At 36.1% G+C, this 12134-nt stretch overlaps 2 protein-coding genes across 2 annotated transcripts; one reads left to right on the forward strand and one right to left on the reverse strand.

Annotated features, from left to right (window-relative positions):
- Positions 1 to 2554: 2554 nt before the first annotated feature.
- On the reverse strand, positions 2555 to 3753 carry LOC121725662 (probable prefoldin subunit 5). The gene is made up of 3 exons (XM_042112697.1): positions 3529 to 3753; positions 3160 to 3369; positions 2555 to 2884 (listed from the first exon to the last, which is right to left on the reverse strand). The coding sequence occupies exons 1-3, from the start codon at positions 3628 to 3630 to the stop codon at positions 2711 to 2713; spliced, it is 486 nt and encodes a 161-aa protein (XP_041968631.1). The 5' UTR covers positions 3631 to 3753; the 3' UTR covers positions 2555 to 2710.
- A 1451-nt stretch (positions 3754 to 5204) lies between these two features.
- LOC121725661 (glutaredoxin-3) lies at positions 5205 to 11065 on the forward strand. The gene is made up of 5 exons (XM_042112696.1): positions 5205 to 5250; positions 5354 to 5442; positions 5624 to 5792; positions 9775 to 10046; positions 10825 to 11065. Exons 2-5 carry the CDS (start codon positions 5393 to 5395, stop codon positions 11000 to 11002), a joined length of 669 nt encoding a protein of 222 aa, XP_041968630.1. The 5' UTR covers positions 5205 to 5250; positions 5354 to 5392; the 3' UTR covers positions 11003 to 11065.
- Positions 11066 to 12134: the final 1069 nt, after the last annotated feature.

Here is a 12134-nt window from a genome sequence, read left to right on the forward strand (position 1 = left end):
CACATATCTTTGATTTTATTTTTAACTAGATGACGCCCGCAAGTCCGTTGAGCCAAAATTCGTCGCGACGGAACCGTACATTTTCCCGAAATGAAAAGTATCCTTAAATGTCCTTTCCCAGGATTCAAAGTATCTCCATGCCAATTTTCAGAAAAATCGGTTCAGTGGTTTGGGCGTGAAGAGGTAACCGATAGATAGGCAGACAGATAGACAGACACAATTTCGCATTTATAATATTATGTAGGTATGGAAGTATGGTTTAAGTTACTAGATATATAGCCCGCGACTTTGAAAGCACAAATTAATAATAATCAAATATCATTTTCCACCACCTTGTTATTGCTGAATTTCATCAAAATCAATCAAGTAATTTAATAAGATATTTAATGCGAAAACTTTCAAATCTTTCTTCCTAATCAGCTGGTAATGAAGAACAATGACAGGCATTAAGTTTTGAAAGATAATAATAATATTATGTATACGAGTATGTTACGCTCAAAGACCGAAAACGCTCAGTGAGCGAAAAAATGGCTCACAACGCGTTGTGGTCATAGTGAAACGGCCACGACGCGAAATTTGCGTCGTGGCCCTAGTGAAAACGGCCACGACGCGTTCTGGTAATCACAGAAATACCACATAGTGAAATTCGTGTCGTGGCTGACGTGCTATTCGACCACAACGAGTTGTGGTAATCGAGAAAAGCCATGACGCGTTCTGAGCATTTAAAAACAGCCACGACGCGAATCCGTGTTGTGGCCCTAATGAAAACGGTCACGACGCTTTCTGAAAACGGGTTAGTTACTCAGGAGTAATTTTATAGCGCCCAAGTGTATGCGCAATACACAAGAGCACTCTGGTTTCAAAGAAACTAGGCCAGTTAAGCAGGAGTAATTTTATAGTGCCCAAGTGTGTGCGCAATACATAAGAGCACTCTGGTTTCAACGAAACCAGGCCAGTTACGCAGGAGTAATTTTATAGTAGATACGTGGGAGAGCCATGCTTCGGCACGAATGGGCCGGCTCGACCGGATAAATACCACGTTCTCACAGAAAACCGGCGTGAAACAGCGCTTGCGCTGTGTTTCGCCGAGTGAGTGAGTTTACCGGAGGCCCAATCCCTATTCCCTTCCCTACCCTCCCCTATTACCCTATTCCCTCTTAAAAGCTGCCTGCAGCTCTTCTGATCCTGCGAGTGTCCATGGGCGACGGAAGTTTCTTTCCATCAGGTGACCCGTTTGCTCGTTTGCCATCTTATTTCATAAAAAAATATCGTGCCTAAGTGTGTGCGCAATGCACAAGAGCACGTTACGCAGGAGTAATTTTAAAGTACCCAAGTATGTGCGCAAGAGCACTCTGGTTTCAATGAAACCAGGCCAGTTAAGCAGAAGTAATTTTATAGTGCCCAAGTGTGTGCGCAATACACAAGAGCACTCTGGTTTCAACGAAACCAGGCCAGTTACGCAGGAGTAATTTTATAGTGCCCAAGTGTGTGCGCAATACACAAGAGCACTCTGGTTCCAATGAAATTAGGCCAGTTACGCAGGAGTAATTTTATAGTGCCCAAGTGTGTGTGCAATACACAATAGCACGTTACGCAGGAGTAATTTTAGCTCTATAAAATTACTCCTGCGTAAGACGGCCTGGTTTCAGAACGCGTCGTGGCCGTTTTCATTAGGGCCACAACACGAATTCGCGTCTTAGCTGTTTTTAAATGCTCAGAACTCGTCATGGTTTTACTCGATTACCACAACGCGTTGTGGTCGAATAGCACGTCAGCCACGACACGAATTTCGCTTTGTGGTATTTCTGTGATTACCAGAACGCGTCGTGGCCGTTTTCACTAGGGCTGCGACGCGAATTTCGCGTCGTGGCCGTTTCACTATTACCACATCGCGTTGTGAGCCATTTTTTCGCTCACTGAGCGTTTTCGGTCTTTGAGCGTAACATATACATACATAAATAGTAAAGAGGTAGAGTATCTCATTAAACATTTTTAAGTTGTTAAAATTTTTATTATTTAAATAATTTAAAATTACTGGCATACAAAGTAAAATAATTTTATAATACCTTTTAATTTGAGAACCAAAATTTCAGTAATTAGTAAAGCAATGTATATGTTACCGTTAGAATGCAGAATATGTCACCTAGGTAATCTGCAAATTTCCTGATACAATCTGTTAAAGTGTGAAATTAAGAAAAAAAGCTTATATTCGCACTTTATCTAGTTCGTTTGCATTCTCTGCCTTTGTAAAAGTCCTAAAAACTTTGACTTAAGCTTGTCAACCAACCAGTAAAGACTGTTGTTTTGATTGGTTTTCTTCTAGTTGATATGATCGGTTATGTTTCTTAATTAAAATTTAATAATTTGTTCCTTTGTGTATGTTCAAAATATTAAATTAAATTATTCTCTACAACTAAATAACATGTTTTATTCAAACAAGAACCTATTTTATGAAATTTAATGAGAATAGAATAAACTTTTTGCACTTTAACTGACTCGCCCAGATAATCTGCAGAATACCTTGTTTATCTGCAGTCTAACTGGTTTACGCACATTAACAGTAACTTATACATTTCCACAGTTGATTGTAACAAAATACAATAAATGCACAAACAAAATCAGAGTATTCAAAACTGCCATACACATTGTATATAAAATGCATCAAATGTTGAGATAAATAGTAGTCTTTGATATTAAAGAAATATTTCCGTTATGATGTTGCCGCTGCCTGTGCCTGTGTCTGCGCCTTTACTTTCATTTCCATCATCATACAAATGGCATCTCTTACCTTAGACTTTTCTATACCCATAGCCTGTATTTTTTCCATTTGTTCAGTAACAAACTGTACTTTTCTTTTAAAATAGTCTTTGGCACCTTCTATGTCCTGCAATTGACAGTACAATGTAATGTTTAGTTTCATAAATAAATATTTACTTACAAAAACTGTTGTTACAATAATAATTGTGAGTTGATTCATTAAGATCAAAGTTCAAACTAATTTAAAAATGCAAAGCAAGCAGTAATAATATGAAAAAGGAAATGCAATTAATTTGGTTTACTTATTTCACCATTTTAAGCACACACAGAATTTGGACTTGTGTGTTGTGTGTTAAAAATAAATTAAAATTAAAATCAATGAATAAGAAGTTTAAAACTCACTTTCTGTGCGTAATATCCTGTACCTATATCAATAATAACATTATCTGTGTCTGCTATGGTACCGGGAACATACATAGAGCCGGTGAGTGGTACTAGAATAGTCTTTCCTTTTGTGCTTGGAGTAATTTTTTCTACACTCTCCCCAGATTCCACGAACTTTTGCTGCGCTATTTTTAAAGTTTGTAATGAATCTTGGAACACGTTTAATTCCTGGAAACAAAGAAATACAATTAGTTAACAGAAAATGTAATGATATAATTGACAAGTATAAACTGTAGAGAAAAATTTATTAATACACTTGTTTAACAAGTAAAATATTAAATATAAACGTTTTCATACTGTAAAATCATAATTAAACCATAAACTTACTTGATCTAGCTGTTGTTTCAACTGAGCCAACTGCTGAATACTAAGCTTTGATAAATCTATTTGTTGCATACCAGGTGCTGGAGCTGACGAAACAGTGGCCATGGTGTTGTAAAAGACGTGTTTTCGTATTTAATAAATTAAGTTACGTCCTATAATCTTTTTAAAAGCAAAAGGCTTATTTTTCAACGTTATAACCTCAAAACTTCAATACACAGATTTGAGACAGATGACAACAAATGACATATCGATTGACAAGTGAGAAGTGACAACTGAGAAATGTCAGGGATTTTTTTTTCATAATACAATGGCGCTCGGCTTTTATATATTTAAAGTCGTTTTTCCAGATGATCGTCAAGTTGAAAGTCTAGTCATAAACCTAGTATATATTAAGTCTATGAGTCTAGTAACAGTCTAAAAAAGTAGTCAGTAAAGTCAACGAGTCAAGTCAGTTGTTTTAGTAAAGTGGTAGACCCGTTTACTAAAACTTTCGATGGAGTTTTGGAGGGAACACAAAATGGCACGTTTCTGAAGTTGCCAACACTTGTGCATGACATCGAATATTTAATGGTTAATATTCTACCAACATTATACATTAAAAACCGAAATAACACAATTTTAGGAAAATAATACAAAAACACGTCGGTCACACCTTCGTATCCCCGGCAAAACTCCGTCGTTTCCGTCAAATCGAGTTACCAGCTGTCATTTGTTTGTGAAATGTCATTGTTTTTTATGATTTGTCATCAGTGTTGCCAACTTAGTGGAATTTCCACTAGATCTGGTGGTTTAGACGTACCTTTCGGCAGGAAAAATTTGGTTTTAGTGGCCAGTGGATTTCTTAGTGGATTAGATTATTTAAGTGTATCTTCGACGTTAAACCACTAGTTTTTTTTAATTATGTTTCTAACCCTTGAAGACGCGCACTGGAAACTTAATTCTATTATTATTATCTTTATTCGTTTTGCTGCATTCTAACGCTGATAAATTAGAGCGATTATTTAGCATGATGAATGTTGTCAAGACTTAACAGAGAAACCGGATGAAGTTTGATCGCCTTTCTTTCGTGCAAGGTTAGCACGCGAAGGCAAATGCTGTAATAACAACTTAATACCTATAACAAAAATTAGAACTAAAGAAATTAATTCTTCACAAACTGAACAAGTAAATGACAATGATTCCTCTAAAGACGTTCATCTTTACTCTTTAGTTAAGTACCTATCTTATACATCGGTACATAGGTAACTAAAGTTTTCCTTTTTGTAGTAACAAAAATAATTATTTCATAATAATAATGACGTTGTTGTTGTATTATTTTCAAATTATATTCAGATATGTTGTTGTTGTCTTTACGTTATGGTTTGAACTTTGAGAGGCCATTTAGGTTTTAGCGGTTTCTGGTGGTTTACGCTGCTGAATTTGGGTTAGTAAAAAAAAAGTTGGCATCACTGTTTGTCATTGTCAAGTGTCGGCTGTCTCAAGTCGCAGTCCTTTATGTAGCGAAGGTCTGGTGAAGTACACGTCTTGTTACTTCACCAGACCTTCGCTACATAGAGCAAAGTCCTTTAAGCCACTCTGACATTGGCAACTCACCGAGGCGGCCATTTTTAAAAGAAGAAGAAGAAGCCACTCTGACATTGGCAACTCACCGAGGCGGCCATTTTTAAAAGAAGAAGAAGAACTCGCAACGAATTGCAAAGATAGATCGGTTGTGGAATTTTTAAGGTAATTTTAATTGTTTATCTATCTATTGTTGTTACTTACTTTTAAATTGTTATCATTTTTATTCTATACTCCAATCTTTACTATGTCTTTCTAACTCTTACAGAGACGTGTCTTAACTCTGTACTCAATATAACCTAAAGAGATGTCGGTGAACGTTTTGCAAACAATCGATGATTTTACGAATTTTGTAAGGTAAAATAACTATTATAATAGTATAAACATTTAATAACGATTGACATATACTTTATAATTGTAGAAGTTGTACTTATTTTTGTTACAATATAGGATAATTATTATTTTACCACAGCAGTTGGTCGTGAGAAAAATATAAATCAAATAACTTTATAATTTAAATATAATTATAACGTTTCAGGTCACATGAATTAAGTGTAGTGCACTTTTCAGCTGATTGGGCTGAACAATGTGCTCAAGTTACTGATGTTTTAAAGGAATTACAAAAGTTACCTGAAATTCAAAAAAGTGGAACAAAATTTTCAGTATGTGATGCTGAAAAACTTTCAGAAATCTCATTGAAACACAAGGTATTTTATACAATTTGAAGTATAACATAAAACATGTAAATAGTATTATATTCTTATGAGTACATTTTAGCAGTAGGTTAAAGGTTAAATTAAAGTCAACATTATTTATCTTATGATAACAAGTTTTCCGTAATTATAACATGTTCTTTACTATATTAAATTAAATGACATTTAATTTGTTGGCTTACCATAAATCTGAGACACCAACCATTAACCTTATAGATGGAAATCAAAAACCTAATGAACTCAAGACCATAACGGAAACACTTGTAGTATTGATGAACCAAATGCTGGCAATGACCCAAACGTTAACCGAGCTAATTTCAAAAATGTCATCGCATTCACTACACTAAAACTAGGTGTTTGGAATGCCAATGGCTTGTCAAACCACTCAGAAGAGTTAAAAATATTTCTCATAATTCACCAAATTGATGCCTTATTAATATCAGAAACCCACTTTACATCCAAAAGCTATTTCAGAATACCAGGCTATAAACTACACAACTCAAACCACCCTGATAACAAGGCACACGGGGGATCGGCCATTCTCATAAGATCGAACATTAAGCATCACGCACTACAAAATTACAGCAAAAACTACATACAAGCAACAAATATCGTCATAACAGACAGGATCAGTGACATAACGTTACCTGCGCTCTACTGCCCACTGAGATTCTCTATAAAACAAGCGGATTTTAAGGACTATTTTCAAACCCTTGGAAATAGATTTATCGCAGGCGGCGACTACAACGCGAAACATACGTTCTGGGGCTCCAGACTCATTCTACCTAGAGGCCGAGAGCTCCTAAAGTACATTGAAATGAGCAACATGAACATAATATCAACAGGTCAACCGACATACTGGCCCACAGCTTCGGCGACGGCTTCAATAATTATCTCGCTGGTCTGGATGCTACAGCTTCTTCAGACTATTCTCTATGGAAGGCTACCAGGAAACTAAAAAGACCTGTTAGTGTTTCTCATCCAATAAGAAAACCTGATAGTACCTGGGCACGAACAGACAAAGAAAAAGCTCAAAACTTCTCGGAACATCTCTCAACAGTCTTCACTCCTCATCCATATGAAGGTTCCCCCGAAGATGAAGCAGAAATCACCAACCACCTAAATAGTTGCACCAGCCAAGATGAAATACCTATAAAATTCACAAAGGCTGAAGTTACCCGAATCATAAAACAATCGGACCCAAAAAAATCGCCAGGATATGACCTTATTACAAACCGAATACTAAAAGAACTACCAGAATCCGGAATAATGTTTCTTACTCACCTGTTCAATGCCATGACCAGACTGCACTTCATTCCCCAAGAATGGAAGATAGCTCAAATTGTAATGCTTTTAAAACCAGACAAAAACCCTGAAGATCCAAAATCATATAGATCCATATAGAACCATAAGCTTGCTGCCTATACCATCCAAAATATATGAAACACTTCTGCTTCAACGAATCCTACCAATATTAAAAGAAAAAGAAATTATTCCTGACCATCAATTCGGGTTTCGCAGTAAACACTCCACAATCGATCAAGTGCACAGATTAACAAAAAAGATCATGGAATCGCTAGAAGCTAAGACCTACTGTGCAAGTGCTTTCTTGGACATATCACAGGCCTTTGACCGTGTCTGGCACGAAGGATTACTTTATAAATTAAAAAATGCCCTACCAGATTACCTGTATAGAATCCTCAAATCCTTTTTGCAAAAACGCCACTTTATAGTGCAGTATGGAGAAGCATTGACTGAGCTTTGTTCCATTAATGCAGGAGTCCCACAGGGCAGCGTCCTAGGTCCAATACTTTACCTACTATTCACAGCTGATTTACCAACCTGCCACACGCTAACAACTGGAACCTTCGCCGATGATACAGCTATTCTAGCTGCACACTGTGATCCAAAAACAGCCTCACAGGTACTTCAGAAAGGACTTGATGCCATATCTCGCTGGCTTAAAAAATGGCGCATAAAAGCAAATGAAACTAAATCAGTCAATGTAACATTTACTTTAAAAAGAGGATCATGCCCTCCAGTCACATTAAATAATATCGAAGTTCCCCAGGCTGACCATGTCAAATACCTTGGCATACATCTGGACAAAAGACTGACCTGGCAAAAACACATATTTACAAAGAGAAAGCAACTCAGCCTAAAAATTAGAAAAATCTACTGGCTCATTGGCCGAAAGTCCCAACTATCCCTTGAAAACAAAATACTTTTAATATTCCATAAGCCCATATGGACGTATGGAATACAACTTTGGGGAACTGCATCTCAATCAAATATACAAATCATACAAAGATTCCAAAATAAAACCCTGCGCATAATATCCAATGCTCCCTGGTTCGTGCCAAATGAAATGTTACACCATGACTTATGTATACCCACAGTAAAACAAGAAATTGTACGCTACACCAAATCCTACAAGGAACGCATTGAACACCATCCAAATACCCTGGCACAATCATTAATGAATAATGACAATAAAGCACGACGCTTAAAGCGCAAAATACCGCAAGGTATACTACAGTAAAATATATTTCTGTTTAAAAAAGAGGATGTGACACAGGTCACATACCGAGCGCGCGCCAACAACAGCACCAACCAAAATACTGCTGAATGTCCGATACTCAGGAGACAGATTGTAGTAAACAAAGAAAAGAAAAAAAAATTGTTGGCTATAAATATAAAGTACCTGGATGACCGAGCTTTGCTCGGTATAGCAAACACTCATTGACTTAGTGTTAATTAACAACGCCATCTACTGGAATAGCTTTAGCTGTTGTTGTGTCGTTAAAGCAATTAGTGGCTCATAAAATAGTATTATTATTCGCCAATAGATGTCAGGAAGACCCATATTTTTCAGTTTATTGATTATCGATAAAACACAAATAAAAATACATTTTCTAAAAATTATTCCTAGCTAGATCAATTTATCGCCCCCGAAAGCCCCTTTACACTAAATTTCATGAAAATTTTTGGAGCCGATTCCTAGATTCCAATTATGTATACTTATATACAAGAATTGCTTGTTTAAAGATATAAGATAAGATTACTAGACGTTCCGTACAGCTTCGCTCGCGTAAATTAGATATTTCACAGACAAATTAGTCCACAAAAATAGCCTATGATCCTTCACGTAGTCTATTTCTTATGTGTGCCAAATAACAGAAAAATTACTCCAGTAGTTCGTGAGATAAGCCCTTTCAAATAATTTCCCCAGTTTTTTCCACATTTTTCTCCGTTTCTTCGCTCCTAGTAGTTTTAGTGTGATAAAATATAGCCTATAGCCTTCCTCGAAATCATCTAAAGAACATAACTGCATTCATGACTCGATACGCAATTTTTGTGTGGGTTGGTACACGGATGCTTGGCAGCGTCCAATTATTGTTATTGGGCTGTATTCTCAGGATACTTACTTAGCTGTTTTAGCTCATTATCATATTAGTTACACATTATATAAGTACATAATATAAAGGGCTTTCATAAATGTTAATTTATAATGTAAAAATTGTTCAGTACAGTGTACTTTATCAAATAAGTATGTCAATAATATAATTATTGTTTGTTGGGCTGTATTCTCAGGGTACTTACTTGGCTGCTTTAAGGTCATCTAATTTTAGTTACAATATTAGAATTAAACATATTAGTTATAGAAAGTAAAGAGCGTGAAGCCCGCCGACAAACCGCAATGTGGTTTGGCGGGTAATTAGATTAAGTTTTTTTGTGGAATTCTTCAATAAAGGATTTTATTATTATTATTATTATTATTATTATTATCGATAAATGGGCTATCTAACACAAAAAGAATATTTCAAATCGGACCAGTAGTTCCTGAGATTAGCACGTTCAAACAAACAACTCTTCCGCTTTATTTTTATAATATTAGTAATTTAGTATAGATATGCTATCAGGATTCAGGTATCAGTATAAAAGTTAGTAGTTACATGCAATAATTCTGTTTCAGGTTGAGTCAGTTCCCACAGTTATATTGTTCAAAAATGGTTCCCAAGTGGATAGAGTTGATGGAGTTGATGCTGCTCAAATCACACAAAAAGTTAAAACACACAGTTCTAAAAGCAATATTATCAGCAGCGCTACACCATCAAAAGAAAGCTTAGAAGATAGACTAAAAGCTCTTATAAATAAAAGTAATGTTATGGTCTTCATGAAGGGTACAAGAGATGCCCCTAGGTGTGGGTTCAGTAAGACACTTATTCAGATTCTCAATGGTGTAGGGTAAGTTTTGTTTTTATAACCACACTAGCAACCCGCCCGGCTTCGCATCGGGTATAAAATATATAGCCACTGAAAAAATGATTAAAATAGATTCGAAATCTCGTAGGGTTCAGCCTACATTTGCAATGAAAGCGAAAAAAAATGTAATAATTTACATCACATTAGAAACCCCAACAATAACAGTATTTCTCCACTGTTTAATGAATGTTATTATACCTATAACCTTCCTCTTGAATCACCCTATCTATTAAAGAAAACCGCTCACGTATGAAAGGTTCTGTACTGATACAGAGCAAAAATAGGCTAAAAATTGTGTTTTTTGTATGGCCCCCCTTAAATTTTTATTTTATTTTAATATTATTATTAAATATTTAAGTACACATATAACAAAAAATGTGTGAAAGTGCTAACCTGTTGCCAATTTGCCATTATTAATATAGAGCGAAAAAGGCCGAAAAATCACCTTTGTTGTATGGGAGCCCCTCTTAAATATTAATTGTTTTCAGTATTTGTTGTTATAGCGGCAACAGATACACACAATCTGTGAAAATTTCAGAAGTCTAGCTATAGCGGTTCTTGAGATACAGCTTGGAGACAGACAGACGGACAGACAATGAAGTCTTAGTAATAGGGTCCCGTTTTTACCCTTTGGGTACGGAACTCTAATAAAAACAATAAAAATAATCCCCAGAACATAAAATGTTAATCACTGTATATTATGTTTTAGCACCTTTTAGATATATTGTAGTGTGCATAAATTATATCTTAACATTTTCAGAGTACAATATGAAACTTTCGACATTTTGACTGATGAAGAAGTGCGCCAGGGATTGAAAGTATATTCAGACTGGCCGACCTATCCGCAAGTATATGTAAAAGGAGAACTTGTCGGTGGATTAGACATAATAAAGGAATTGCAAGCCTCCGGAGACTTACAATCTACACTGAATGCCTAAAGTTATGCTTTACTTTATGTTGTAGTATATTTTTTATTAAATTAATTGGGTTTTGAAATAAGATCTCTTTTTTATGTTTTACTTTCGTAACATTAAACTTAACTTTTTAAATTCTTACAACTGAATTCTTTAGAATATACATTTTGTACCAATATAATTACTACTTTAATAATAAGTAATAACATAATATTTTAATCAGTTGTACTTAGTGATAATTAGGTAAGTTTGATTTTATCTGATATTTTAATGTGAACAATACAGACAATATGACATTTAATTATAAAAGATTGTGTTAGAGCGCTTACAGACAAACGGCACGTGTCGACAGCACGCGTCGGCGGCAGTCGACGGCAGCCGTCGACAGTTAATCACGCTTGCAGTTGTGACGTACCCCGTAAAGGTAAGCGTCCACAGGTCGGTATCGTCCGCAACGGACGTTTCGCATCACACGGATATTTTTTTTACAGTTAAGTCCACTGTATCGGCAGCGTACGGATTACCTACTAGCCAGTATGTACTATCAGAGAAGTTGATTCCTATGCAAATCGGGGACCTAAGTAGTTTGGTTCCGTTACGTCAAACCCAGCTGACAGATCACAAAATTCACAATTAACATTGAATTGACATATTCGACCAAATAACGTTGGTCTGTCAATTGCATAGGAATCAACTTCGTCGATGGTACTATGTTTATCTTCAAATTAGTTCAAACAAAGTGCCTAAGTCAAAATTTCTGTTTCCGACTTTTCCATCCACATTGAGCATTCATTTACTAGGGTAGTCGGTAATCCGTACGCTACCGATTCAGCGGACGTACTTTGAAAACATATCCGTTTGATGCGAGACGTCCATTGCGTATGATACCGACCCATGGACCTTTAGGCGGTACGTCACAACTGGGGGCCTAGTGCCTACCACCACCTCTACTAAGCGACACCGTTTGACAGATAAGCAATATTACTTTAACGTCAAGCTAGGGATCTTAAAAAGTGAGTACGGTAATGCTATTGTTACGGTACATGGTATACGGACACGTGGTCTATCCAAGTGATCAATAGTGAGTGAACCAGTGAAACCTGCGACTTGGCTACGACCTAGGACAGTGATAGTGCTTAGTGATTGGACCTAGTGA

The sequence above is a fragment of the Aricia agestis genome, chromosome 3, assembly GCF_905147365.1.
Source record: "Aricia agestis chromosome 3, ilAriAges1.1, whole genome shotgun sequence".
NCBI classification, from domain to species: domain Eukaryota; kingdom Metazoa; phylum Arthropoda; class Insecta; order Lepidoptera; family Lycaenidae; genus Aricia; species Aricia agestis.

Excerpts from the sequence above, each read along its gene's own strand:
- LOC121725661 (XM_042112696.1), top strand. The coding sequence starts at position 5,393 with ATGTCGGTGAACGTTTTGCAAACAATCGATGATTTTACGAATTTTGTA. Across the intron at positions 5,793-9,774 it reads AAATCTCATTGAAACACAAG|GTTGAGTCAGTTCCCACAGT; the intron begins GTATTTTATACA and ends ATTCTGTTTCAG. Across the intron at positions 10,047-10,824 it reads CAGATTCTCAATGGTGTAGG|AGTACAATATGAAACTTTCG; the intron begins GTAAGTTTTGTT and ends TAACATTTTCAG.
- LOC121725662 (XM_042112697.1), bottom strand. The coding sequence starts at position 3,630 with ATGGCCACTGTTTCGTCAGCTCCAGCACCTGGTATGCAACAAATAGAT. Across the intron at positions 3,370-3,528 it reads TGAAACAACAGCTAGATCAA|GAATTAAACGTGTTCCAAGA; the intron begins GTAAGTTTATGG and ends CTTTGTTTCCAG. Across the intron at positions 2,885-3,159 it reads CAGGATATTACGCACAGAAA|GACATAGAAGGTGCCAAAGA; the intron begins GTGAGTTTTAAA and ends TGTCAATTGCAG.